Below are 26,776 nucleotides of genomic sequence, written 5' to 3'. Positions count from 1 at the left end.
ATATATATTGTTAAAAAAAACAGTTCATCCTAACTGGAATGCACTTGATTTTTCACAGACTTACTAAGAAATATTTTCTTTCTGACAACTGACTGACAAGAAATCATTAGAGATACAGTTTTGTTTGATTTAATTGTAGATGAACTGAAGCTAACAAATTAAATAAAATTTAATTTGTAATTACCTTGATAAAAGGTAATTACAAATTAAATAAAATTTAATTTGTAATTACCTTGATAAAAGGTAATTACGCCACAAGTTGGCTGTTAAGATACCTGTCTTCTCTGAATCAGATTATGAAGTGTCTTGCCAGGCAAGTAAATGGATGATAGCCTGTGTGTTACTAGTGTGAAGCCTTGGCAGGGCAAAATATCACTTAGCCCTTTAACATGTACCACTGATACAGATGGCTCTGAGGCACATTCATTATTTAAAAATGTGGCTTTAATATTATTATAATACAAGTTAGGAGCATTTTACTGATGAACATTCATCACTGCTGCAAATCTCTCATATGAATAATTCCACAAAACAGCATAAAATGTCACTTAGTGAGCTTGTGTTGTCAGATGTTTGAGCAACAATGGACTTTGAATGGCTGCACTTTCTGCTTGCTGGAGAAAAAAAGTACAAGATGACATTAATGTTTCATGTTTAAAAAAAAATTCATCGCTCATCTCAAAATTGCCTCATTCTCTGCACCTTCAAGAATTGCTGTTCCCTTAATCACCACGGCGTAGTGGATGTGCAAATCCACATTTGCATCTGAGATACGTTTCCGCCTGTTTATTCAGTCTTTGAGGATTTCCGTGCATGTTTAAGACCACTTTGTTGCACTGGCTTACACTCTAATGTCAACCAAAGGGGGGGATAAGCTTATAAAGTATAAGCAAGAAAAAAGAGGAGGAGGAAGCAAATAGCATCAGAATGTGATTATTGTGTGGCTTTTGGAATGGGGGAAAAAAGGCACGGGGGGACAGAGGGGGACCTCTGGTAGCAGAAAGTGCAATTTAATACTCAATGTGCTTTTATGTTCACTAAGCTATGCTTTTTTACTGTAAGTAGTGGAAGAGGGGCGAGGGAGCGAATTTGACTCTGTGTTGTTTTAGCTCCTCGGGCCTCACCTCTGTTAACCTACAGCACATGAAAAAGAGGAAGCTGGGAGAAGAGATCTCCCAGCTTCTTCTTGACATCTAAAGTCAGATTTCAGCTTTGCCATAATCAGCTTCTTCGTCTACAACATATCAAGGAAGGGAACTTGTGTTAAAATTTGGTGAAGACCATGGTTAAGAGCTAAAAAGAAGAGCATTTATCTTCCTTTCTGAATAATGGCCATGAAAAAAAAGATCTGTCCATAATGAATTATTCATCCATGCTCACGATGACAAAGTACTTTGTCTTTTTTCATTTGGTTTTCTTTATCATCGCATCAAAACAGCCTCAAACTTTGGAAGCCCTGTGCTCTGAAATTGTTGCTCAGCAGCAGTTATCTGCTAATCTTCAGATGCTCAAACTTTATTTGTGCGCTCCTTAACTTGGACAAACTGAGTGTAATGGCTGAACAGCTAAGGCAGGCACAGCAGATTGGGTCAAGCAATCCTTATCACTTCTCCTTCCTGTCAGTGATATTCCCCTCACAAGCTTAGTTTAATGAATCTTCAATGTGGACGAGCTGGTGCAGCAAATAAAAGGTAAGTAGGATGACTATTGCAACTTTTCCTGTGTACTTGGATCCTGGGCTAAAAGGCCCTCTAAATAAGGCTTTTCTGTCCTCGTCTCATCTCTTCCACTCACCCGCATATGACACCTTAACTCGTACCGCAAAATGTTTGACAAATGACGGCAGCTCTCAAAGGAAATTACTGAAATGGAAGGGCTGATTCATCACACTATGTAACAGCAGAGCCATTTTTTTCTTTTTTGCACTCCTATCTCATTTTTCCCGTCTTTGATTATTTTCCAGAGCTGCTTCGCTCAGTCCTACAGGCCTTCAGGCCAAGCGTTTCCACCATTTAAATATGTTATCTCTTAAAACCAGGGGACCAATGCTCTTCTTAAAGGCAGCTTTGTTTTGGCATTCGTCTTCATTTGGGTGAGGTAAAAATCCATGTTTGAAATTAAAGGCTGGTGATGCTGTGAATATTTTACATCAGTCACCTGAAAATGCCTCACAAACAAACGTACCCTAGAGGGCTTTTTCTCTATTCATCTCAATCAGAGGGGTTTTTAGCAGCACTTTGGTTCAGTGGTGGCTGCCAAATCAGCTCAACGTCCTCTTGCCAATTCACTTTAGAGAATGTACAGTTTTATCTCTGATGGACTGCGTAGTGGGGCATCACTAAGGACAAGTCAATGAAGAATAGGCTGCATCTGAGGAAAAAAAGCAGGCAGTTTGGCTTTTTTTTTTTCTTTGTTACTGCAGCTACACAAGGAAACAGACCGGACAGTCAAGTTCTATTTTTTTTTTCCAAAGTGAACAAAGCCCTGACCATGTTTGCTCAAACCTGTTTAATATTAGTTTATAGATGCTGTTTATTTGTGATTTGGACGGTATTCAGTTTTCAATGTAGGAATTTAGATAATAATTTGATGTTTAATATGAAAAATTTCAGCAATTTCAACTGGGGCACAATACATCTTGCTCACGCTCAGCAGTGATCATTACGCTTCCGTTCACCTCATTGTTGTGCTAATTAGCAACTTTGTCTTCCAGAATTATCTTTTTCATACTCAGTGAAAAATCTATAGCTGATGTAGCTTCTGCTCTCTCTTTCTCTCTCACAGCAGCTGCACCCACACAGAGGCTGTGAACTGTTTGAGAGAACAAAGTAAGACAACTTCTGTTGCTTCTTTCTCTCTCAGTGATAACTTTCAATGTAAAGACACAGCACACCCATTAACATTTGTATATGGTGATCTTTTCAGACATGTCACAGTTCTAAAATCACCCATCAACCAAGGGTTTTTATTCACACTAACTACATGCTTATCCACTTCACCTAACATTCCTTTTATAAGAGGGTTAATAATGGTTTGGTTTTTCCTACAAACACTGTTGCCTCATTTAGCAATGTATGTGGATGACTTCGTAACTTTGTGAAGTTACTGTTAAAAAAAAAACTTGCACACATAATTACTACTTATTTTTTCGAACAGGCCCTGTTTACCCTGTCTAGTAATTTTGGATTGTTCATGCTTGGCTTCTTCAAAAAGGGCTGTCTTTATCATAATAGATTATTTCAGTAGGTAAAAAAGTGGGCTGCAATGATTCAGATTCCACCACAATCGGTTCATAATTTTTTTTAAAAAAAGGCAGTTTAATACAAAATACTGTGAAGTGACATCGTTTTTTATATGTTGCAGTCTGGCAGTCCTTTCCATTGAAGACATGGACATAGTTAAATTACCACATAATTACCACCTGCACATTCTGTAAATCTTTTTTCCTACTGATCCCTAACATGTGTCCATGCTGTAAATGCCAATAAAGTTGTGGTCAGAGGACGTTAGTATCTAAAAAGCTCTTATGAAGGCAAACGACCACAGATAGGGTAACACTTTCTAAGATTATGAAATTCATTATTAATTACCAAACAAATATGCTAGTACTAACTCTGGAACCTTCAGTGTGTAGGGTTGGGGAACTCCAGGCCTCAAGTGCTGGTGTCCTGCAGGTTTTAGATCTCACCCTGGGACAACCAGTGTTGGGACTAACGCGTTATTAAGTAACGCGTTACAGTAACTACGTTATTATTGTGGTAACGAGCACGGTAACTAGTTATTATGCCAAAACCGGGAACGCGTTACTTGTTACTGGGATTTAGATAGGCTCGTTATTCGTTACTTCATGTGGTGGCTATCGCGGAGTTTCCACAGATTCAATAACATTAGCAAGTGTTGGAAGCTAGCAGGTGGATGAAGGAAAAGGGAGGCAAGAGGAGAGACCCGAAGCGGCCGCTGGTCCGAGAGTGTCAGGTGAACTGAACTTCAGGTAAGAAGTTATAACCTGCAGTCCATCTGGGTCAGATATGAACCAAGTTTAGGTGGAGTTTATTTTTGTTATGCTGACTTTTTCGTACTGCGTGCTAGCTAGCATGACGGAGTTTCTATACAGCTGGGTGGGTGCTATGTTACTGATGTTGAACTTTATTTTGTTCATAAGGTCAATTATTAGAGTTGCCAACGTCCTGTAAAAAACGGAATCGTCTCGTATTCAGAGAAAATATTACGCGTTTCGTATTGAGGTGAAAAGGAACACAGTTTGTCCCAGACTTCAGCTACAATGAAAAAGACCACAAAGCTGGATTTATTCTCTTTATGCTGCAGCTGCCTCTTCTTCTCTCCTTCAATCATGAAACTGATCAATGATCAGCTGATCGGCTTTTCTCTCTTGTTTATTTATCGCCCACTTTGCGCCAGAAAGAGGAAACCAGCAGATGTCACGGTAAACAACAGCAGCACGTTTAAGCTTGATCAGCTGTTGTTAGAATTTATTTAATATTAATTTCTAGTATCAGCTGATGTTTGCTGGAGCCACAGCTGTAAACCTGCTGGTCATGATATGGTTTGGTTATGTGGTGAGAGGGAAACATGAAGATGAAACCAGGAGATGTCCTTACTGAATCATCAGAGCTGTGATGGAGAAACAGGTTTACCTTTTAGGTGACATGAATGAGTTGAAGGGAAGTTATGAACTGTTTCTGAGAGACAAATAACACCAGGATCCTTTTCTAAGTAGCTGACAGCTGGTAACTGTGCAGGGGCAGATCTAGCAAAGTGTTGCCAAGGGTCCATGTAGGGCATTAAAAGGGAAAGGGGGGCACAAGGAAATACTTTCTTATTCTCATTTAAAATGTCTCACTTTTAAAAAAAATAATTATCTGAGTCTTGCAACAAACAATTGATAGATTGATACATATATACCATCAGAACAGTGTACATCACTGTCACAACAGTGTTTATTTTCATTCAAAGGCTTTATGATTTTTCCTATAATGGTCCCAGTCCAGCTCTGTATGCAGCTCATCTGCAGTCTGGTGTTACCTACATCTTCCTGTTCAGAAGGCAGAATTTCCGAGTTCTGAGTACAATCGAAAGCACCACGACTGCAGTTTTTGTGTTGGATGTAAAAAGCAGGCTAGGATAGAATCAGGCGTGAGATTTCTCTCGTGGAAATGTGCACATTATTTTTTCCTTTCTATTGGTAGGTGGCACAGTGCACTTGTGGCAAGTTGGCAATCTTGCTGGGTATCCAGTTACGGAAGCAACACATTAACAAGAGAATTCTGAGTAAAACCAAAGTTACTTTCCCTAGTAACTAGTTACTCTGAAACTAACGAGTAACTTGAAGTAACTGAGTTACTTTTGATAGAAGTATCTAGTAATGTAACTAAGTTACTAATTTAAAGTAACTTACCCAACACTGGGGACAACACACCTGAATCAAACGATTAGTTCATTACCAGGCCTCTGGAGAACTTCAAGACATATGGAAGAAGTTATTTAGCCATTTAAATCAGCTGTGTTGATTCAAAGACACATCCAAAACCTGCAAGACACCAGCTCTCACTTCGGTCTTAGACAGTAGTTACAAAGACACCAATTCGGACACATCACAACCCAATATTGTGCCAAAATGTGTAATGGACACACATGCAGAAGCTGCATTACCATAAAATATTTAAAGGCAAGTGAACAAGAAAACCTATAGGATACATTTCAGTCATTTCACATTCAGCCCTTAATCGTCAGAAATGATGTATGTAAACGTGTTAATAATGTCTGTTTAAATGCTTTTCTGCTGTTACTGCAGCTTCTGCATGTGTCTTTTCACACTTTGGAGGAGTGAAGTGTGACATAGATACGGTGAACAGGCGTGCCTTTTACATGTTTTGTCGTGATACTGGGTTGCACATCAGGCTTGTATGTATTCTTAAATTAAACAGAATTTTTATAACAACTACATTTCCACATGTTTTTGTAAAACTGGTACTTTTTCAGTAGGTTTGTAATGCGCTCTTATATTTTATGACACCACAATCAGATCCATTTACTGATGAATATCATTTTGTAAAGTTACCTTGCAATAGTTTTTACTATTTATTTTGATTCACATATTTTACTGTGTACTAATTCTCAATTTGGCGTCGTTCCTTATATGTCCTCTGTTATCTAATGTGATCTCATTTTAAATAATATCAGGTAATTTTAGATTGCCTCCTCATTTTCAGCTCAACACATCTTCAAAACATTCAAGACATGCTCTCACATAAAGCTCATTTCTTAGTCAGTGGCACTGCAGGAAAACATCAAAGATCTATAAGCGGCAAACATTGATTTATTAGTCAGGTCAGGTATCTCTGTTTTTTAGCAGATCCAATCTCAAAACTATCACTGCAGAAGCAGGTGTAATCACATGACAAACAGAATGAAGAAGCTGACCGTGTCTCAGACTGGTGTTTTTACACATTGTTATTGTTACCCACATTCTTAGATGTTAATCTGTGGTTTACCAAAGGTAGGCGTAAACACATTAAAGCCACGTGAAGTAACAGATTCCTCTGAAAACAGAGAATTTTAAGTGAAGGACAAACCCAGCCTATTCAATTCATTCTGCTTGATAACAACTGACAGAGTGATGTATGAACACACCCTGGAGGTATTAAGCTGTAAAAGATGTAGGTTGATAAGCCTACATAAGCCTATGTAGATATGCTCAGAATGCCGCCTCATATGTAAGCTTGTGAATACACACATTAAAGTGAGAAGGGAAGTAAACAGTATTGCTCGCTTCATGTCTTCTCTTGGTTGCTCATTGAATGTGCATGTTTACTCAAATGTCACATCAAAGCCAACACAACAATGCAATACTTGCAAGGAAACTGATATTTTTTTTCTAATTTCTCAGCTAAATAATATTAAGAAGATTATTCAGTTTGTCAGCTTTCAAACATTATAGTTTCTTTTAATAAAATAAATATTGTGTTTGATGTTTCAGAGTTATTTTTTTCTACAAACAACTTTTTAAATACCAGAGACTATATATAAAAGATGTAATCACATAACACAACATTCAGTGCTACAGATGCCACATTGGCTTTGTGGAGCCCAATATAACATGTTTGGATGAGAAGGTGGAGTGCTGAGTTCTCAGCTAGCACCACCTAGCTTAGTAAACAAGTTGCCTATAAATGCGTATGGGTGTATTACAAACTTAATTGCTAATTAGTGATAACAAGTAACATATGAAAATAGTCGAAGTTTGAAGACCAAAACTTGAGTATTAAAAATGCCTATATCCAGAAGCTACAGCTACATGCGTCAGTAATTAGCTACCATTATAAGTATGAGGCAAACTATCATTTTTTATACCAATTTTTCAATTCAATTTTATTTATATAGCGCCAAATCACAACAACAGTTGCCTCAAGGCGCTTTATATTGTAAGGTAGACCCTACAATAATACATACAGAGAAAAACCCACCAATCATATGACCCACTATGAGCAAGCACTTTGGCAACAGTGAGAAGGAAAAACTCCCTTTTAACAGGAAGAAACTTCCAGCAGAACCAGGCTCAGGGAGGGGCGGGGCCATCTGCTGTGACCAGTTGGGGTGAGAGAAGGAAGACGGGATCTCAAATTAGGGTTATAAACTTTAACAGACTGTAAACATTTTTTTCCTCTTGTAAAGCCATTTTAATATGGACGTCCACGGGGATTGACTCACTTTTGAAAGTAGCCTCAAGTGATTATTTAAGGAATTACAGTATTTGAATCTTTATAGTGGCTTCATTTTCAGCCCCAGGTCGTTGGGTTTTTAATTACATTTTTACAAGCCATTCAAGATTTAACATGTATTATCATTGGTGTGACACAGGGTTGTAGGAATAGTCTCCTACATTACTAAATAAAAAATAAAATCATTTATAAGAATTAAAGATTATTCTTTAATTATTTAACGACGGTAAGCCAATATAATTTGTGCTTGGCTTACAATCACAAAAAATGAATACTTCAAGGAAAAAAAGGCAAATGGAAAAAAAAAGTATCTAAAATATTCTGGTACAATTGTGCCTTCTATAGAGAAGAAGAAAAATAAATATATTAAATACACTCAACCTGACATAATAGAGCACGTCTATTATGGCTTATATATAATAATTATACTTATAAGCCCTGAGGAAGCTTATGTTAGTATAAAAAATAATAATTATAAAATGAATTCCATAAAATAAAATGAAAGCTTGGCAACCACTGTTATAATACACATTTTGCCCAACAGTTTTGTAAGTAAAACTATTAAGCAATAAAGAGGTTGCCTCACTAATGGCTGCCGGTGGATTTTTGGCAAGAACATTAGGTAAGGTCTTAAGTGCATTTAGTCCTAATGGTTCATTAATTAAAAATGGTAAGAAAAATAGCTGTCATTTAACACGGAGGTTCCCTGTCCTTACATAGTTCTAATTCCCTCAACTAAGGGCTTAAAAATATTTTAATATTTCTATTTTGCATTTGAAGCAGTGCACAGTTGCTCATCAAGGTCCTTTCACAGACTGTAAACTGCATAAAGTAAGTGGTAGTAAGTGGTTAGGACTTGGCAAGTACTGACTACTGGATGGGCTTTTCTTGATTTAGTCCAATAGCTACTCTCTAAAAGGAGAGCAAGAATAATTATGCTTGCAGCATCATGAGTACACACACAGCCAAATCAGTGACGCTATCTTTTAATAAGAAAGTAACGTTTGGAAATAAAAACCTTTTTTGTAATAATGTGTATTATTAAAGAAAACATATACAGCATTTGATGGGGTAGTTGGACTCCCTTTATAGTTCACCTGAATGAATAAATGTAAAAAGGTAACAATCCCACGATGACCTCTTATCAATTTGCGTACTATTCAACCAGTGGAAAGCATATCAATGGGCTCTTAATATGCAGGTACAAATATAGTTGTTGAACGTGTGCATACTAAATACATTTGGAGAATAAAATAAAACAATAAAAAAAGCAAAAGCAATCACTGACTGTTGACACAAGCTCCACTTGTTAAAATTAGCCAAATCTGCTGATTGTATGGTTACCACTGAAATACACCATACTGGCTGTGATTGAATTAATTCTTTAGTGAGGGGGCTAATCAAGACCACTTTGCTATGTTTTGAAAAATACAATAATTATGTTTATCCAGTGAAGCAGCATCCAAGCAAATTGGAACAATGACTCAATGAATGGCTGCGTTCATAGATGGAATGCTATAACAAAGGGAGCCATTTAAACGATTGGCAAATAATGTGATTCCGTTATTATGTGTGACTCAAGCCCAAAGAGAAGCTGACTTTACCTTGATGGCGGTGGAGGCGATCTGGATGTGGTGCAGCTTGTGCAGGGTGCTCTCCCTGTCAATGAAGTAGGAGGCGGCCAGCTGGTGCAGAGCTTCCAGCGTCACAGCTGTGCCATTTGATTCACTCGCTTCTGATGTTCGACTCAACTTTCGCTTGTCCACAAATATCATTAATGACTCTTCCCCTGCAAAAACGCAGACGCAGTGACACATACAGATTGATTATTTATGACTCCTCCGTGCGAACATCATCATACTCTTTACATTAAACTCATAAAGATGGAAACCTGCTAAGAGAACAAACAGCCCTTGTTACTACACCCTAATTTAGTGATGACTCTATTGCTGTGTTGCACAAATTGAGATTTGTAGAAGTCTTATTAGTTATTATTTTTTCAGATAAAAGCTACATAAGTTTTCCACAATTGATCCTGCTAAAAAAATTCCCCACCATTGCGCTGATCTAAAAGTGGTGGGAATGTGCCAGGAAACAAACAAACAGGGAAATTAAGAAGACTTCGATGCAATAAAAACTGGACATAGGCACTGAAGGACGTGCAGTTCAAAAATCAGCATTGCAAATTTTTTTGTACAGAGGTTGCAAAACACAATACTTTTTGTTAGCCAGCATAACTTTATATATTACAATATTTTTACAGAGCACTACTAGCACAGGCTAAAGGTAATGCTGCGTGTTATCTTTGGCGTGCAGCTGTATTTTCTTTCCTTTTGTTTGTAACCAATAATGTGCAAGATTGTCTCTCCAATCTATTTGAATACTGTTGGTATTCAGAGTTTATGCACAAGAGACAAAAGATGAAAAGAGCCAAACAGAGCAGCTGGGAGGTGATTGAACACCAGATAGCTGGGGGCTTTGCTGCAGATTACAGCACTCAGGCTAACTTAGATCTATTGTTATGGAAACAGATGATCTACTGACAGTTTCAAAGACAGATTTTACATGTTGAGTCAGAAAATCTGCGTTTAAAAAACATACAAATGATTCCACATTCTTGGCCAAAATTAACTTAAATATTTAGAGTAGTTGAACGTGTGCAAAACAAAAAGCTTTTGAGCATTAAACATGTTTAACTGACAGACTCCCTGCTGCTAGAGGTTTACTCTTATTCTGAAGATTACCCTTGATGGCAATTTACTTATTTGACAGACTAAAATCAAAAGCAACAAGAATAGGCAGACAGAGACACTGTGCCTGCATATGTACTTGGTTCTTTTCAATAGAATAGTAGTTGGAACACAAGTTACAGCAATAAAACTGTGAAACTAAATAAAAAAATGAAAGTCCCTTTAGCATTTTTTATTTGGGTTTTGAAGTAGAGGAGAGAATTTTAAAGATGAAAGGGAAGTGAAAACGCTCCAAAGTCTCAACAGACAAGCAAAACATGAGGCTTTTTTCCCACTCTGTCAAATTCACTCTGGGTCTCAAGCTGAAATACTTGTAAAGATCCTGAAAAAGTTTCTTTAACTCTCTGTGGTCCAAGTCGTCACCAGTGGTGACTGGGCTAAGATTAGTGTTAGGGTAGGGACAGAGTTATGGTTGACACCTGTGATGACTTTGACATCAGAGGGTTAAAATTTCTTGTTGTGTAAAAAAGGCTGTGTTCATCTGGCTTCCTAAAACATCACCTTGTTATTCACGTTTTAAGACAAGTCAGTAAAAGCAAAGATAACCACAAGCTGTGTTCTTTATTTACCTCCCAGTGTAGCAGAGAGCAGGAAGTGGGTCCCGTATTTCCTGATAATGTTGTCTGTGATGGCGCTAAGACTGGGCCTCCTGCCCAGCTGCCTAATGGTCTGGAGGAACTCGGGGTCCAGAGGCAAGGAAAAGCCATTGTTCTCTTGTCTCTCCAGGGCCAAGCTGTTCACCTTCCATCGGCCAAACTCCCTGCAATTTCACACAAACACATGCTCACTGTAAGCAAAGGAAAACAACAACATGAATGTTGCATTCAAGCTCGCTTGAAAACAGTCCAGCTGAAGCCAAATGTTATATGGACTCCTCCATAATAAGGTCTTGATTAGTCTTTCCTTTGCCTTCAATATGTGAGAAGAATCTCTGTTTTGGCTGTTTTGGGACATTTCCTCTAGACACACAATGCAAAGACTAAATCTACCACATTGATCTGAACAGTAGTTGCAAAGAAATGAAAATAGGGTCCCTTGCCATTTTAAAGCAGGCAGGACACAGCTTACTCCTCACAATGAGGCCCATATTCAGAACTGTTCCTTGCTGGGCATAAAATGTGATGTATGCATAACCTCTAAGTGAATCATGTGTGCCACTCTTTAAAAGATGAATGATCTCATGCTGTTCCTACCTCCGGCTCACAGAATTGCTTTGCACCATGGTGTAAAAAATATTGTGTTTTTCCACCAATTTTAAATAATAGAGCAATCTTTTCACATCTCCAGTCACTGTTTGAGGAGCTGTCGCTGGACAGTCTGTAATCATGCGTGGAGTCTTGCTGCTTTTAGGACCTCTTTTGGAGAGAACAGGCTTCATCTGTAGCCGATTGATATTCAGCCTCGCCTTGGAGTATGCCAGCTGCCTTTATCTACCAAGTGCAGACTGAGTGCTGCGGCTTGATGCATAGATTAGTGCTATTCAAATACAGCTGGTAATAAATAAGGTTCTTCCCGCAAACTAGCAGGGGAGAAATCTAAGACCTTTCAGTCATATTGGGTAGTTGACTTGGCTTTTGGGAAATTTGCTCGAGGCGTTAGGGTAAAATATAACCTGTTATATCAAAGAATGGCTGCAACACAAGCATAACATGTCTCCTCAAAGATGTATTACAAAACCAAATGAACTTTAACCTTCTGAGATCTGATTTCTCCATTTGCAACAACCCCAACCTAAACCCTTGCTTTAATCGTAGGCAATCAGAATATGAATATATTGTTTTATTGAATATATCTCCAAAGTGTTAGCAATCAGGGAACAAAAACATTAAATGTTCTCACTGGAAGACATCAAAAACTATCTAAATGTTTCCAGATAGGTCTTTTTTGCCTTTTTCCAAAACATATGTTTAGGGATTCGTTTATTACTTACGAGGAGTTGATTAAAGTAAATCAAGTTCTGGGAAATAATTTTAAAACAATGAACCTTTATTGCTTGTCCTTCTTTTACGCATAAACTGCTACAATTGTTATTACTCATAATGTCCAAAGTTTCAAAAAGTAAGTCAGCATAGGCTTTGCGAGGCAAAAGTCCACACCATTGGTTACACACCATCGGTTCAAAAAACTGAGCATTTTGTTTTTGTTTTCATTTTAAATTTGAACTTTTAAATTCACTGCAGAGCCTGGTCAACTTTTACATCTATAAATATGTATGTATAGATATGTATTACATGAAACCCAGACAGATCATCTAAGATTTAAATCGTCAACAAATATTACCAGAAATTTTGATTTTGATTTGATTTGATTTGATTTTTTATTGATTAGCATTCAAATATCTCAGTGAAAACAGAACAAAGATCTACCACAAAGCAAGAAAGCATGAGACAAGGCTAATCAAAAGGTATTGGCTGAAGCATTTGCTTATTGTGCCAACCCTTTTCACAAAATATCTTTTTGCATGCAGCTCCTGTACACAGGGCTCGAAGCAAATAATAAAACAAAGCGAAAACCAAACAAACAAACAAGAAAAAAAAAGATAAGTAACTACATCAAAGCAAAAGAATCAAGAGGGTTTTTTTTTTGTTTTTTGTTTTTTTTTTTGGGGGGGGGGGGGTTGCTCTTTTCATTCCATATTTAAATTTTTTTTAATACTCTATTTTTAAACATATTTTTAAATACCAGAATGATGAGAAAAAGCTAACTATTTATTTTCATTTGTTGCTGTTACTCAGCAGAGAGTACTGAAAAACATCTATACAGTATTTAATTGTGTCCAACATTATCCCTTTTTTAAAATTGATTGTGTAATGGTTCACTGTGCAAGATGCTCTAACACAGCAGCACCTCATGTCAGTTCTTTCGCATTATATATTATTTTAAATTACAATTTCCACAAAATCTTAACCACTGAAAAGGTGCCCACCAGTTTCCATGCTTACCTTCAATTAAGTGGGGACCATAATTGCATACTATATTGCATTTTAAGTCTTTATCAATATGACAATATCCGAAAACCTAAATGCTGTAGGTCACCAGACTAATATACCACTGTCATTAAACAAACACTCATAAACTCCAGAAGATTTTTAATTAGTAAATGAACAAATAAGTATATGAATAAACAAACAAACAAATAAATGCAGTCTACCAGTGGTGACCTAACTTATTAAGCTTCATATTGTTTTACTACTTTTCCGAGATGCAGAAGCCTTCTTTATTGCCCACAATATTAAAGCCAATGTTGAGATGTAGGTCATGTACTGCAGTAAAGTAGAGTTTTTTGTTACAAACTCTACTTTATATGTTTCCCTAACTGTCATTTTCACAAATGTGTCCATGCCCTGGTTTGTGTGTTGATTAGATCCAATATTCACAAAACTGTACATGCACTTAATAACAAAATAATGTACTTCGATGTACCTGTTCACTGATCTGCACACTGTTGATTTTCACACCTTTTTAATTTTTGATTTTTAACTTTATTTTATACTTGTATCTGGTCGGAAATTGCACAGCGTTAAGCATTTCACTGCATGTTGTACTCTGTATGATTGTGTATGTGGCAAATAAAAGTTGAATTTGAGATTTGAATATTCCTGAAAACTGAAAACAATATTCCTGTATCTTTATCATTTTCTTCTTTCAGGCACATAAAACATAAACATATGGTCAGTGTAGTTATTTTTTTACTCAGCTCTGCTGGGATTAGCTGATTGTCGTCTTTGTAGCTTGCCAGTACGTGTGTTGCCAACAGGAAAGTTGTAGCGTGCCCTCTGATTGGGAAACTATGCACCACTCACATGGTTGAAGGTTGAAGGGTGTTTCTCCCATCTCTTCCTTATCTGCCTTTATAAATGTGGATACTGACAGAATGACAAATAGCTAATAATAAATGATAATACTGACCTACTGATAAATCTGTCGGGCTCTAGTGTCTATTCTTTGTAGGTCTCTGTTGAAGGTTAAATAGCATTCTGTTGTTATACACTGCTTTGCTAGGTATTTCTTTCAGGAAGATGTAATCTGTGTTGTAACTGAAGCTTTAGTATCTTTCAGAGGATTTCACAAGAGATAAAAGATAACAGGATAATACTGACAACTTCCACATACCTGAGCTACCATCTTATGTGATATATATAAGAAGTAATCTATCAACCATTCAAAAAACTATTTTTGCTGTAGATTTCTTCACAGCTTGAAATGTCCTTACAAAGAACCCAGTGAAAACTGGGATTTATCACCTCCCTCTCGAATACTCGAGTACATACTCCCTACATTCCACAGACACATGCCAGCTTCAAAATGCAAAGATAAATGCACGTGCATTCACACACCCTGCAGCTTCAAACATCTGAACAAAGCTGCCCTTGCTGCAACAACTTTGCTATCGCCCAGAACATCGCATAGTCCCCATGGGTGCGGGCTTGCTGCCAATCAATTTTCCACCAATAACAATGACCCCCTGAGAAAAATACAAAACAGAAAACAGCTCATTAAGTCCTGTTTCATGTCGGTGTTTCTCTATAACGAGCGGCCATTAGTGTTTCTTTCCATCCGCTGGGGCCATCTGAAGGAGGGAGCAATGGAGAGAGAAAGAAGGAGAGCGGTGCCGTGATCGGCACACTGCCTCGCTATCCTGCTCGCTGATGGACATTTTCGAACGGCGTCACAGCTAAGCTGCAGAATAACAGTGTCTGCACACACATGCACACGTTTGTTGACGAAGACTGCAAATCAATCTCACCGTTTTGCACGTAGACGCACAAAGAGATCTTGCATTTCATGGAAGAGTGCAAGTTTATTTCACCCCTTACTCTTCTCAGTGAGACTGGAGTTGAGTAACTGGAATACCCTATCACACACACACACACACACATAATAGGTAGGCTTATTTTACCCACAGCTCTGTGCAGCAGGGGCTTCCTGCGCTTCTACCTGTCACACCCCCCTCTGAGCAAGCTGGAGTGCTGTGTGAACCAATAGGTGGAGAGCGACACAGGTCATGATCAGAGCCATCACCAGATGTCTCAGATACATCACTCAGTATGGACTGCCTGAGGGCGTCTTATTGTCCAATATAACAAACCACAGAATGAATCGAGCGTGCTGATACAGTTGAAATATGGCAACAAGCAAAGCAATGCACACTTCAGTCGGTTCACTATGTCACTGAGCACACCAAGGGAGTGTCTGCTTCTTCTGATCTTCCCCCAAGATACGTTAATGTGGGAATTACTGCAAGGAAATTAAATATTTTAAAATATTCATTAAAAATATGCAGTTTAAAAACATGAAAGTGTACTTTGTTGTGAATCAGTTTAAAGCAGCAGTAGGATTGGAGGATTTTCCTTTTTTCGATCTCTTTGTTGTTTTTATTCAATCTGAAAATTACTGGCCCTCAAGATATCTATCTGTCCTTTACAGGTGCCCAAAATGCTACATCTATATATGAAATGTATATGTATATATAATCACACCATCTGCTTCAGATTTTAAGCTGCAGTATCAGGAGACAGACTATGTTTAGAAAAAAAATTTTTAAATAGTAAAATGTTAATTTTATTCTTAGATTTTTAAGGTTTTGCTGATTCTTTTAAGTGAATTAAAATGCATCTAAGTCATTTTTGGCTTCAGGTTTCATTCTGTATTTGTCGTGTAAACCTCAAGCAAGGTGGTGCAATGTTAGCACAATCACCTCACAGCAAGAAAGTTCTGGGTTTAAACCTGCTGATGTTCTACTTGTGCCTAGGTGCAGATGTGAGATAAGCAAAGCTCTAAGTAGCCAGTAGCAGAGTAGTAGATGAGAGAAGAACCATATTACTGACAGGCCGTTTCTAAGTGTATGACTGAAGAAGATGTAGAAACAACAACATACACACAAGTTTTTCTTTTTATATTAAGGTACAAATTTGTTCCCAGAGATTCTGGTCTTTGTAAAAACCAGTACAGCCTGTTTAGAATAAAACTGTAGTAAAAGGCACGTCCCTAAAGACAGGTAGAAAGACTACATCATTTAAAAATGTATTACGTCAAGGATTCAGACCTCGAGTCAAAATCCTCATACACATTTTATTTAAAAAAATGCATAAGAAATATATCATGGTGATGATACATCAGTAATCATACAAAACCAAGTCGGAATAATGCACATCAGCTGATGTTGATCAATTAGGCTGAACGTGTCTTTGGCTCATTTACAAACTGCAACACAGTCACACTTGATCAACATTGTGTGAATGCATCATGTAATTGATTAATAACACAAACCTCTGCCCTTGATCTGTATACAGTACTGAGACTAATGACACTTGAATCTGAACCACTGCCATTTACGCACATGTGCACGTTTTGCAAAAACAGATTTATTATACAGGGGTTTATTTTTTCCTTTGACTGTTTGTTTTTATAATATAATTTATTTAAAATTATTCTGTGTCTGTAAGTTAGGTTGGCATGAATAATCCTCACAGCTTCTACGGGTCTACGGCTCTTTTGGTGTCTCTTTCAAGTTAATTCTAGTGAGCTACAGTGCATTTTCATTTCCACCCACCAGAAGAACAATTAAATGTCACAAAGAAAGAAAAATAAGCTTGACTTGTCTTTGCAGGTGTTCTGCTTGTATTCGTACACTCTTTCCGGCAGCGAGGCAATTACTGTTAAAGACAGTTTTCCTCCATCTCTCATTTCTTTGCTGTTTTACTCAGATACTCTGTAATGACTTTACAGCAGTTAGGTCCACATCATTGCGCAACGAAACTCTGGATTCAAACTGTGATTCATGAAGAAAAAAAATAAGAAAAGAAATTCCAATATTTAAACACTGGAGAAAACTTTGACCTACATGATAATTAATGCACATTTGCCAGTGGAATAAAGGGGATGACATTAATTAAATACTTTTCTTTCCCGATTGCTTCAGAAAAGTCTAATTTCACCTTTGACATCAGGCAGTACTGTACCTTTCTTTAATGATATACTTGTCTTTCCTTTCACATATGATTTTCCTCTCATACAGCTTATGTTTACTGTTTATATGATGGTGTATTCCAAATGCCAATTAGATCCTGTTCACACTGGTAAATGAGAGCCTGTCTTGCACAATTTTGTCATTGGTTAAGTTTGTTACTTTTTTCACTCTTGCTAAAATAATCAAATTGCTGCAAGAAATGAAACTGAAATTCTTGACTGAGCTTGAGCAAATGGCCCTCACATGGCAGGTGTGTTGCAAGAGGAAGCAATAACTGATTCATTATGTAGAGCCTGTGTTCACTATTGGCATTTTATGGATGAACATGAAAATTTCGTAGATATCTTCACTTTATTTGTTATATCTGTGCAGCAGTACATTCCATTAATAAGGTAAAGCTCTGTGCAAATGCTTGAGCCACACCTCATTTCTTGATCTTTTGCTTCCAAAGAACCAGATTTGTATTGTTTTAAAAGTATTCTTGTGCAACAGTATTGACCTACGAATGAATCAAACATGAATAACACACCTAAATTAAGAGGTGTGTTTAATACACAACTTAGGAAAGAATCAGTTTTAAATTACTATCCTTGAGAGCTTTATTACCGGCAGCCAGTGGCAAAAACACATAATTTGTGCCCATTTCTTTAGTTGAATCTATAAAATTCCAAAAATAATGCAGTATGACAGCCATAAATATATCTATATTTGCACCAAAAGTGATTCCAAAAGAGCTATTAGCCGAAAACGCGGCATATCTCAGCATGGGGCATAGGGTGTCCTTAAAATATCAGAGGAAACTACACAACTGGAGGACAAAACAAGAAGTGACAGGTCTAAAAACTATCTACCGCAGTTGAACTGTATCTGAGAGTCAAGGCCTTATGAAACATAAAAAAATCCAGTAAAGACCTCACACAGGACATGATAGATGCATCGTGGTTCATCTATTGTTCACTGTTCAGAAATTGTACCCATATCCCAAATGGTCTCAGTGGGAGAATGGTTGTTCCTGTGTTCCTTCCTTCAGGGAAACAAAGAGAAAGGGCTGAGGGAGGCCAAACTCCTCCACGACGATTGCCTGGAGAACTACTCCTGAAGGTTACTTAAAGAAATTAAAGAAAGCCTGCCTAACAGCATTCAGGATATGTTGAAGAATAAAGGGGGTCATACTAAATATTGACTTTCGAACTCGTTAGAAATGTGCAAACTCTGTTTTTACCTTATGTGCTGTATTTCTATGTGCAGGATCTTTGCTGCTTTCAATAAATTGATGCAATGAATCCCAGCAAAACCACAAATAAATAAGGAGAGGCTTAAGACTTTTGCACAGTTCTGTATTTGTGACCTGGAACATAGCCATGACAACATTAATCTGTAATTTCTTTTAAAAAAGACATAAAAAGGACCTTTAATTCATAGTGATTAAAGCCACTACAGGAATGTATTCAATTAAAAGAAAACAGGGCAAGACACAAATAGTACTGCTAATAAATTTTGATGAATAGTAAATTGAAAACACATTTTCATTTCACTATTTAAAACATTACTTAAAGAAGAAGTAAAAACTTGCTAGCAGCACTTCATCATTATTATTTTATCATGATTTACAAACACATGCATCTCATCAATAAAGGCTAAGTAAGAACATATTGTTGTGTTTTGTAGCTGGGTTACCCCAGATACCAAAATAACCCACTGTGCAAAACAGTTGCTTGATGTAGACTCAAAGTTATTTCAAGGACCTCCCTAAAGAGAATAGAGCAAAATGAGAGAAATGTCCTTCATGCTCCGTTCAGTAAGATAAACCAAATGTACATGCATTTAGAAAACCTTGCGAGCAAACCGCGGACACTCTGCCGCTTTCGATGTCACATTTTCTTTTCCTTTACTGCGGCTTGCTTCTCCCTCCTCATTTAATCTGATGTGACGTTGATCCTTCTCAATATGCATGCATCATTAGCAACAGGGAAATGGTTTTTAGAAATTAAGAATTACAAACAAAGAGGCTTTTCTTTTGAGTGACATCAAAAGAAATTCTACTCGTGCCAGTTGCGTAATGAGCATATCCCAGAAAGACACCTTCATAGCGGCTCCCATCAACTTTGTTAATTGAGCTACTTATGATGCCGTCTTTAAAAAATGAGTTGGAGAGTGAAATGAGAGTGGGAGTGGGATGGGAGAGGAGAAAACAGACTCTCACCCTCCCCGTTTCTTTTCGTCATTGACGCACCAGATAAACAAACTAGGGAAGAAAGGAAGATCAAGACGGGGAAAGTGAGTGTAATGATGTAGTTAATAGCTGCTGGTTGTGAACGCTTTGCAGAATTGCCACCAACAGTTTGTCCAACAACATCAAACAAACATTAGACCATTAATTTGTGAGAATCCTATTAAACCCGCTGAGAGGTCCTATAAACAAGGCAACATACTGCTTCCTGTTCATTCGGATTTTTCATGCCTTTGATATAACTAAGTGATACTCGAGTACACGTTTCCAACACTCGACTACCACCTAAGAGTGTGACCTGTGTCGGTGGGAATCTAAAACTCCTGTAGAGCAAATATATGAATCGTGAATGCAAAATTATGCAGTGTAAGCTATAATAATACTGCATGTATAATACTTTAATACTGTTTTGTCTAATTATGGAATAATGATGAAACATTTTATACACAAACACTAAATACTAAAAACAATTAGAATAAAATTATGACAAACTTAAAAAGATGAATGACATTAAAAAAACAAGGAAATTATTTCCCTGTTGTTTTTCTTCCCACCTTCGGATTGTCTAAAAAAGGCAAAATACCCAGGCAGTAATAAAAGAAATGAGCTGTCGTGCTGATGTGTATCATTACTGTGTTATTAAAATTATTGCTAGTGACACTGCACCAGCTGCTGGACGCTAGTAGGGATATTTTCCAATATTGTGCACCCTTGAAATCGAGAGTTCTCATTACATACTTTTAAAGGCATTTAGCTGTATAATGTATTCAGTTAGGTAGACTTGTTCAAGTTGGATACCCTTTAGTCAAAACATGGCTTTAAATATAATGTTAACCAAAGTGAGTTCAGATTTTTGCACCAGTTTTACTCTTCTCTTTCTTTTCTCTTTTTTCCAGGACCATCAACAAAGGACCAAGTGAGGGCACATCTTTCCCTCCATCAGTTAGGCTTTAAAAATCCTATCATTCCACTGAGTTAACTAATGATGTGGCGTGACATGAAAACATTCTCTTGGTTATACCAAAAAACCACACTTTCTAATGAGGAGGACAAATGATTCACCAGAGGAAAGAGCAGAAGGAGAAAATAAACCCCTCACAAAAATCATGTAAGTCGACTGCAATGAGTTGACAGTTTTTTCTGATTTTAGACAATTTCTACAATAGTTTTCAAAAAAAACTTGCAGAATCCATGCAAAGCTGTGCATATAGCATCTCAGCTCGTTACCAAGACACTTTCTGTTGTTATTTCCTTTAATTTGACGCTTGTCTGTACTTTTGTTTTGTGGCTTCTCAGAGACAGCTGTCACTTCTAGCACACAAACAGGCCTAAAAGCAGAGCTGTAACCCATACTGGCAATCCTCATTTTCACAGCCTTCATCAGAAAACAACCAATTGCTGTCTTTTTTTTTTTCTCGGTTTTCTTCTAAAAGAATGTGTTATGGCCTTAGTGCCGAATGTTGTGCTTTGTTTCGCTCGTTCTGTCTCCTGTGTCTCAGGTACCGCCTTTCCCCCGTGGAGCAGGTAATTGCGCACGGCTGTCTCCATTCGGCCGTCGGGGACAGAGTACAAAGGCTGGGAGAAAAGGTGCAGCGTGGTGCCTGTGGACTCATTCTGTGGAATCGTGTTGCGCTTACACCTTAGGAGAGTCTTTAGCTTACTTTTTTGTTCAGCTTTTATCCCAGTTCATTGCTTGTTTTGGTGGAAGCTACTTTTCTTTTCCCTTTTAAAAATTAGTAACTTGTGATGAATGGTTAATTTCATCACTCACGCTTCAACTTCCCTGATTATTTATGCCCAGAAAACTTTTAAACTTTTAAAATTTGTCAGAAAACCTGACAGCAGAATGAAACAAATATTTGTATAGCTTTAAAAGAGCGGCCTACCTTTTTGTTTAAAAATCAAAGCATTTATTAACGGCAGTAATAAAACATTGTGTTAGAACAGTTTGGGCAGAGCATGAAAAAAATTACCTTCGGCTCATTTTAAAGTTTCACAGCAAACAGCTGAATAGTAATAACCGGTGTTGGTCAAGTTACTTGAAAAAAGTAATCAGTAACTAATTACTGATTACTTCCCCAAAAAAGTAATCCCGTTACTTTACTGATTACTTATTTTCAAAAGTAATTAATTACTTAGTTACTTTTTAAAAACACGATTTACAACCTGAATAGGTGATAAAGAAATAGATCTTTAAACCCAATTGTACTTTTTTTGCATAATCCATCATACAAAATGTAATCAAATGGAAAAGTCCCTTTTTAAAACTTGTTTTATTAGTTTTAATCTTTTAACTTTATGCATCAAGCAAAAATTTAATTATATGCAACATTCTCTGACTGGAAGGAACTTGTTTAATATTTAAACCTATTTTCTGCACATTCCAGCACATAAAATATTTTTTTTGTGTGTGTTTACACTCACTCTTTCAAATAGATGCAAGTAAAACACAGCAGAAAATAAATAAAGTCAAAGACTAGCGGTCCTTTTGCTTTATTTTCACCTGTAAAGCAGGAGTGGGGTAGGCGGAGGTTTACCCTGGTGCAGGTGTGCTGCAGCGGTCAGTGGAAGAATCCACGGGTTTCTCTGTGAATTTCCCATTACGTCGTAGCGCACTCGGTGCTTGCTTGGAAGTTTGGGGGGTTTACCGTTAATTACCATTTTTGCAATAGTAATCCCTTACTCCCTTACTCGTTACTTGAAAAAAGTAATCAGATTACAGTAACGCGTTACTGCCCATCTCTGGTAATAACCAACAGTGAATCCCACTTAGGGCGGCTGCATCGTAATGGATTGCACCCACTCAAGCAATTGCTTATCGTTCCTCCACAGCACGTTTCAGAAGAATCCCATAGGATGCTCAAAATTATGCACTGAGTCTATTTTTGTAGGAAGTCATTTGAAGCTGCACAGAGCTTGTGAGGAGGTCAGGAAGTCAAGCACGGGAATGGCATAAAGCATTCGATCAAATTCTAAAATAGCAGATGCTGAGCAGAGAAAAAGCTCCACTTCTTAAAAGCTGTTAGTTTGATTTGAAGCCACGTAGGACAGAAAAGACACAGTAACGCAAATGTGCACCTTGTGTACTTCTGGAGTCACTAATACATTGATGCCATGTCAGTTTGCATTTACAGTCCACAAATGTGCATATGTGTCCATGCATGCGCGTGAAGGTGTGTCTGTGTGTTCTTGTTGCTCTGATTCCTTGAGAAGTCCCTAAAAGAACCAGAGAACAATATTTGAAAAAATGGTCACGTCCTTGACGTAAATGTATCTGACTAAACTTATTACTTGCTTTTATTACCAAAGAAAAACCATTTTTACAGCTCTACACAATTTTAAATGAACAATTTGGATAAAATAGGCACTGTCAGTTTCATTTTTCATGTTCCCTTTTTAGCAAGGCTTTAACACTTAAAGTTTTCTTGGAAGAAAGAGGAAGCATTCATTTTAACTTTTAATTTTTTAAAGACCAGTTTTGAGAAACTGTGAAATACTGCATATTGTAAGAAGCAAAAGCTTTCCCAAATAGGCAGCTGCCATTAATGATTTGTGGCTTCCATGAATACAACTACACTCTGATAATAGAAAGCAAGGGCAGCTCGAGAGAGCAAGATCATGACTGGCAGCAGGGTTTGCTGATATGGAAGCTGCTTATCCCTTTTGTGCTGCAGTTTGTCATAACATTGTTGACAAGGGACTACATGTCTCTCTCTCTCTCTCCCCCTCTCGCTCTCTCTCTCACACACAAAGACGCACACGCACAAAATGCGGACTCACACAGGAATGTCTGGACTCACACTGTCTACATAATGAGGTATGCACATACTGTTAATAGGCCAATACACTGTGTATACACACTTAACCTCACAAATTCATACACAAATAAATCAAAGAGCTCGTTGAAGAGCGACCAGCTACAGTAAATCCTGCTCTTTGTGACAGTTTTGTCCACAGCATGCACGCAGCAGCTTTTACAAAGTATGACATACTGTAGCTCTGCACAATACATCTTCAGAACACAAGATTCAAACCCAAAACAAGTTGCACATTCTGTTTTCTGGTCCCTTCTTTACTGTACAAGTAAAAAACCTTTTTAACAGCTAATTCTGTTACAGCACGAACATCAGCCCGCTTGACAGGCAAGCTGGAAGCAATCGAAGCTGGGGACTACAAACAATTAACAGTAACAGCCTGATTAAAAACATCATCAATTTTAAATATATTATCAAAGTCTTTCCATGTGGCACTGTCAACCCAACAGTTATTTCTGGGTTTCCATGACAATCGTGTAGATCAGACAAGATTCAAAGCCAGTCAAGCCATCAAAGTCAGTATTTATAACAGGCAGCAAAGACATTTTTTCCCTTCTTGTAACTGCTCATAACCATAATTTTCTTACAGTTTTAAAGGTTTATTAGTCACATTCTTACAGTGACAGGTCCATATTTAGAACTTAAGAGAGGACACGTAAAATTCTGCAAAATCACAAATTAAATGTCATTTTTTATTCTAAATAGCATCCGACTGAGTTTTAATGTCACTGACTGCAATCATTACATCTGAATCTTACAATACAGTGCCCTGAAAAAGTTTGATTTTTGGCGTATTTATCACATTTACATCATCAAAAAAATAAATAAAAATACGCAAAGACAACCGAATAAATACAAAATGCAATAATTTATTAAGGTGAAAAAGCTATCCAATCCAAAAAGTAACTGCCCCCCAAACCTAATAACTGGTTATGGCACCCTTGGTAGCAAGAAGTGCAATCAAGCGTTTTTGAGACCTGAGAATGAGCCTTTCACATCAGTGTGGAGGAATTTTGGCCCACTGCTTTGCAGAGTCATATACAGTCATATTGGAGGGGTTTTGACCATGAACAGCCTGTTAAAGGTCATGCAAAATAATCTTAATCTGATAAGTCTTTGTCTAAGTCATTGTCCTGCTGCATAACCCTGACATACTGACACAAACTGATGACCAAAAATTCTCCTTTTTTGGTAGGGAGCAGAATTAATGAATCTATTACAATACTGCCACCATTTTTGACTGTTGGTATGATGTATTTTTTATGTAACACTGTATTAGTTTTAAGCCAGATATAATGGCCTTAAACCTTCCAAAAAACTTGTCAATTGTATTATGTCAGTCCACGGAATATTTTCCCAAAATTCATCAAATGTGAGACAAGCCTTTGTGTTATTTTGATCAGCAGTGGTTTTCACCTTCGAGCTCTGCATATATGCCCACTCTCTTTCTAAATCATGAACACTGACCTTACCCAACCATGATGTCTTGCTTTTTAAAATCTTTTAATCTTTTTCACTTTGTCACACAGGTTCAATCTAAGTGATTTGTTAATTCAAGGTGTCTGGCAGTATTCATCTGAAGAACATGAACACCCACGCTCTTTCAAAAAATGTGGTTAATTCGTGATGTAACAAGGGGGAAAATTGCTTTTTCACATAGATCTGGTAGGTTTGGAAAGCTCTTATAACTTAAATGAAATTGTCTTTTCAAACTGCACTGTGAGTTTGGTTCTTACTTGGGTCATTTTTGTCTAAAATTTGTGTGACGATTTGAAACCTAAGTGTGACAAATATGCTAACAAATTAACAAATCACGAAGGGGAAAATACTTTTTCACACCACTGTACGTCACCCAGGTGACCCTTGGGTAATTTTGCCATGATGACTGTCTGTCAGATTCCCCTTTTTCTAATTTAAAAAATATCCAAGATGGCTGAGGAGACTGAAAACAGTAAATAGCTACAGATACTTGTGTATTCACCTGAATGACAGAAAGGACTGGAGGACTGACATTGATGCTGTGCAGGAGAAGGAGATGAGGAGTGTTTGTGAAGCTCAGATACTGCACTGTATAAAGTAAGCTCTTAGAAATCTTCGACAAAACAGTGTTAATGAGTAGCAGCAGCAATGCCAGATATGTCAGCAAGATCAGCAAACTAGCTGGAACCATTCTGGGCCAAAATCTGGAGGCGCGTGAGTCAGTGAGGGACATGAGGTCACTTAACAAAACTGCTCTCCATCACGGACAATCCATCACACTTCCTTCCTTCCACTCTACAGGGCCAGCAGGGATCATTCTCCCTTAGACTTAAACCAAATTAATCAATTACCATAAAGAATGGTTCAGGAAATCATTCCTACAATTCTCTATGAAACTGTACAATAGGTCTCCTTTTTTATGGCGGGTGAACAAACCTGTCAGGAGAAGATTAGAACTTTTTCTTCACATTTTTTGATTAATTAATTTATTATTTATGTGTTGCTCTATCTTATCTCCACAGTACAGTGGTCCCTCGCTATAACGCGGCTCACCCTTCAAGGCTTCACTGTTTTGCAGATTTTTTGTGCAATTTTGCATGCTTTTTTTTTTTCTTACAGCGCATTGTGTTCTGCGTCCTGATTGGCTGTAGACCACTGTCAATCAATCTGCCATGTCTCCTGTCAGATTTACGTAAATCTTCGATCGATAGCAATGTGACTCTGAAGTGCTGTACTCTATGTTTGTAAGTTTTCTCCCCGACAAACACAACAATGTCAACGAAAAGTTTTGCGCCGTCAAAGGCAACCGTGGGTTCCTTTGGTTTTATTCTGTAATACTGGACGTATTTTTCTACGCAGGTTTGAACTTTGAGAGTGTTTAAACAAGAGAGAAAAGTGTGAAAATGTTCATGCCTGTCTGAGAAAAGTGTATAAAGTGTGTAGTGAGGGGTTTTACAGCCTTAAAACATCTATAATAATTGTAAAAAATAACATTGGCTACTTTACGGATTTCACCTATTGCGGGTTATTTTTAGAATATAACTCCCGCGATAAACGAGGAACCACTGTATATGAGATTTTGCTGCCTTCACGGCCATATAACACTTTTACTATTGCTAATATTACAATTCTATCTATTGAGTTATCTGTGCAACTTAACATGGCATTCAGACATGTAAATAAGGATGGTGTGTGCATGCTGACAGCAACTTCAGCAACTGTTTTCTTCTACACTGGTCAGCTGATATACATGAATTCCAAGTGTATGCAGTGGACTTCCCTGATCTTGGCCG

General features: G+C 37.5%; 1 protein-coding gene across 3 annotated transcripts in view; it reads right to left on the bottom strand.

The window, feature by feature from the left end:
• LOC102196389 (BMP/retinoic acid-inducible neural-specific protein 3-like) overlaps window positions 1-26,776 on the bottom strand; it is a 62,888-nt gene that overhangs the window by 25,295 nt on the left and 10,817 nt on the right. For all 3 annotated transcript variants that reach the window (XM_005745056.1, XM_005745058.1, XM_005745057.1), the window contains 2 exons: window positions 11,059-11,249; window positions 9,344-9,528 (listed from right to left, as the gene is read on the bottom strand). In XM_005745056.1, the coding sequence (XP_005745113.1) occupies window positions 9,344-9,528; window positions 11,059-11,249 (376 nt within the window). The remainder of the gene's footprint in view (window positions 1-9,343; window positions 9,529-11,058; window positions 11,250-26,776) is intronic.

The sequence above is a fragment of the Pundamilia nyererei genome, unplaced genomic scaffold (assembly GCF_000239375.1).
Source record: "Pundamilia nyererei isolate P.nyererei 1_Seehausen unplaced genomic scaffold, PunNye1.0 scaffold00153, whole genome shotgun sequence".
NCBI lineage: Eukaryota > Metazoa > Chordata > Actinopteri > Cichliformes > Cichlidae > Pundamilia > Pundamilia nyererei.
This window is presented reverse-complemented; position numbering and strand designations above follow the sequence as displayed.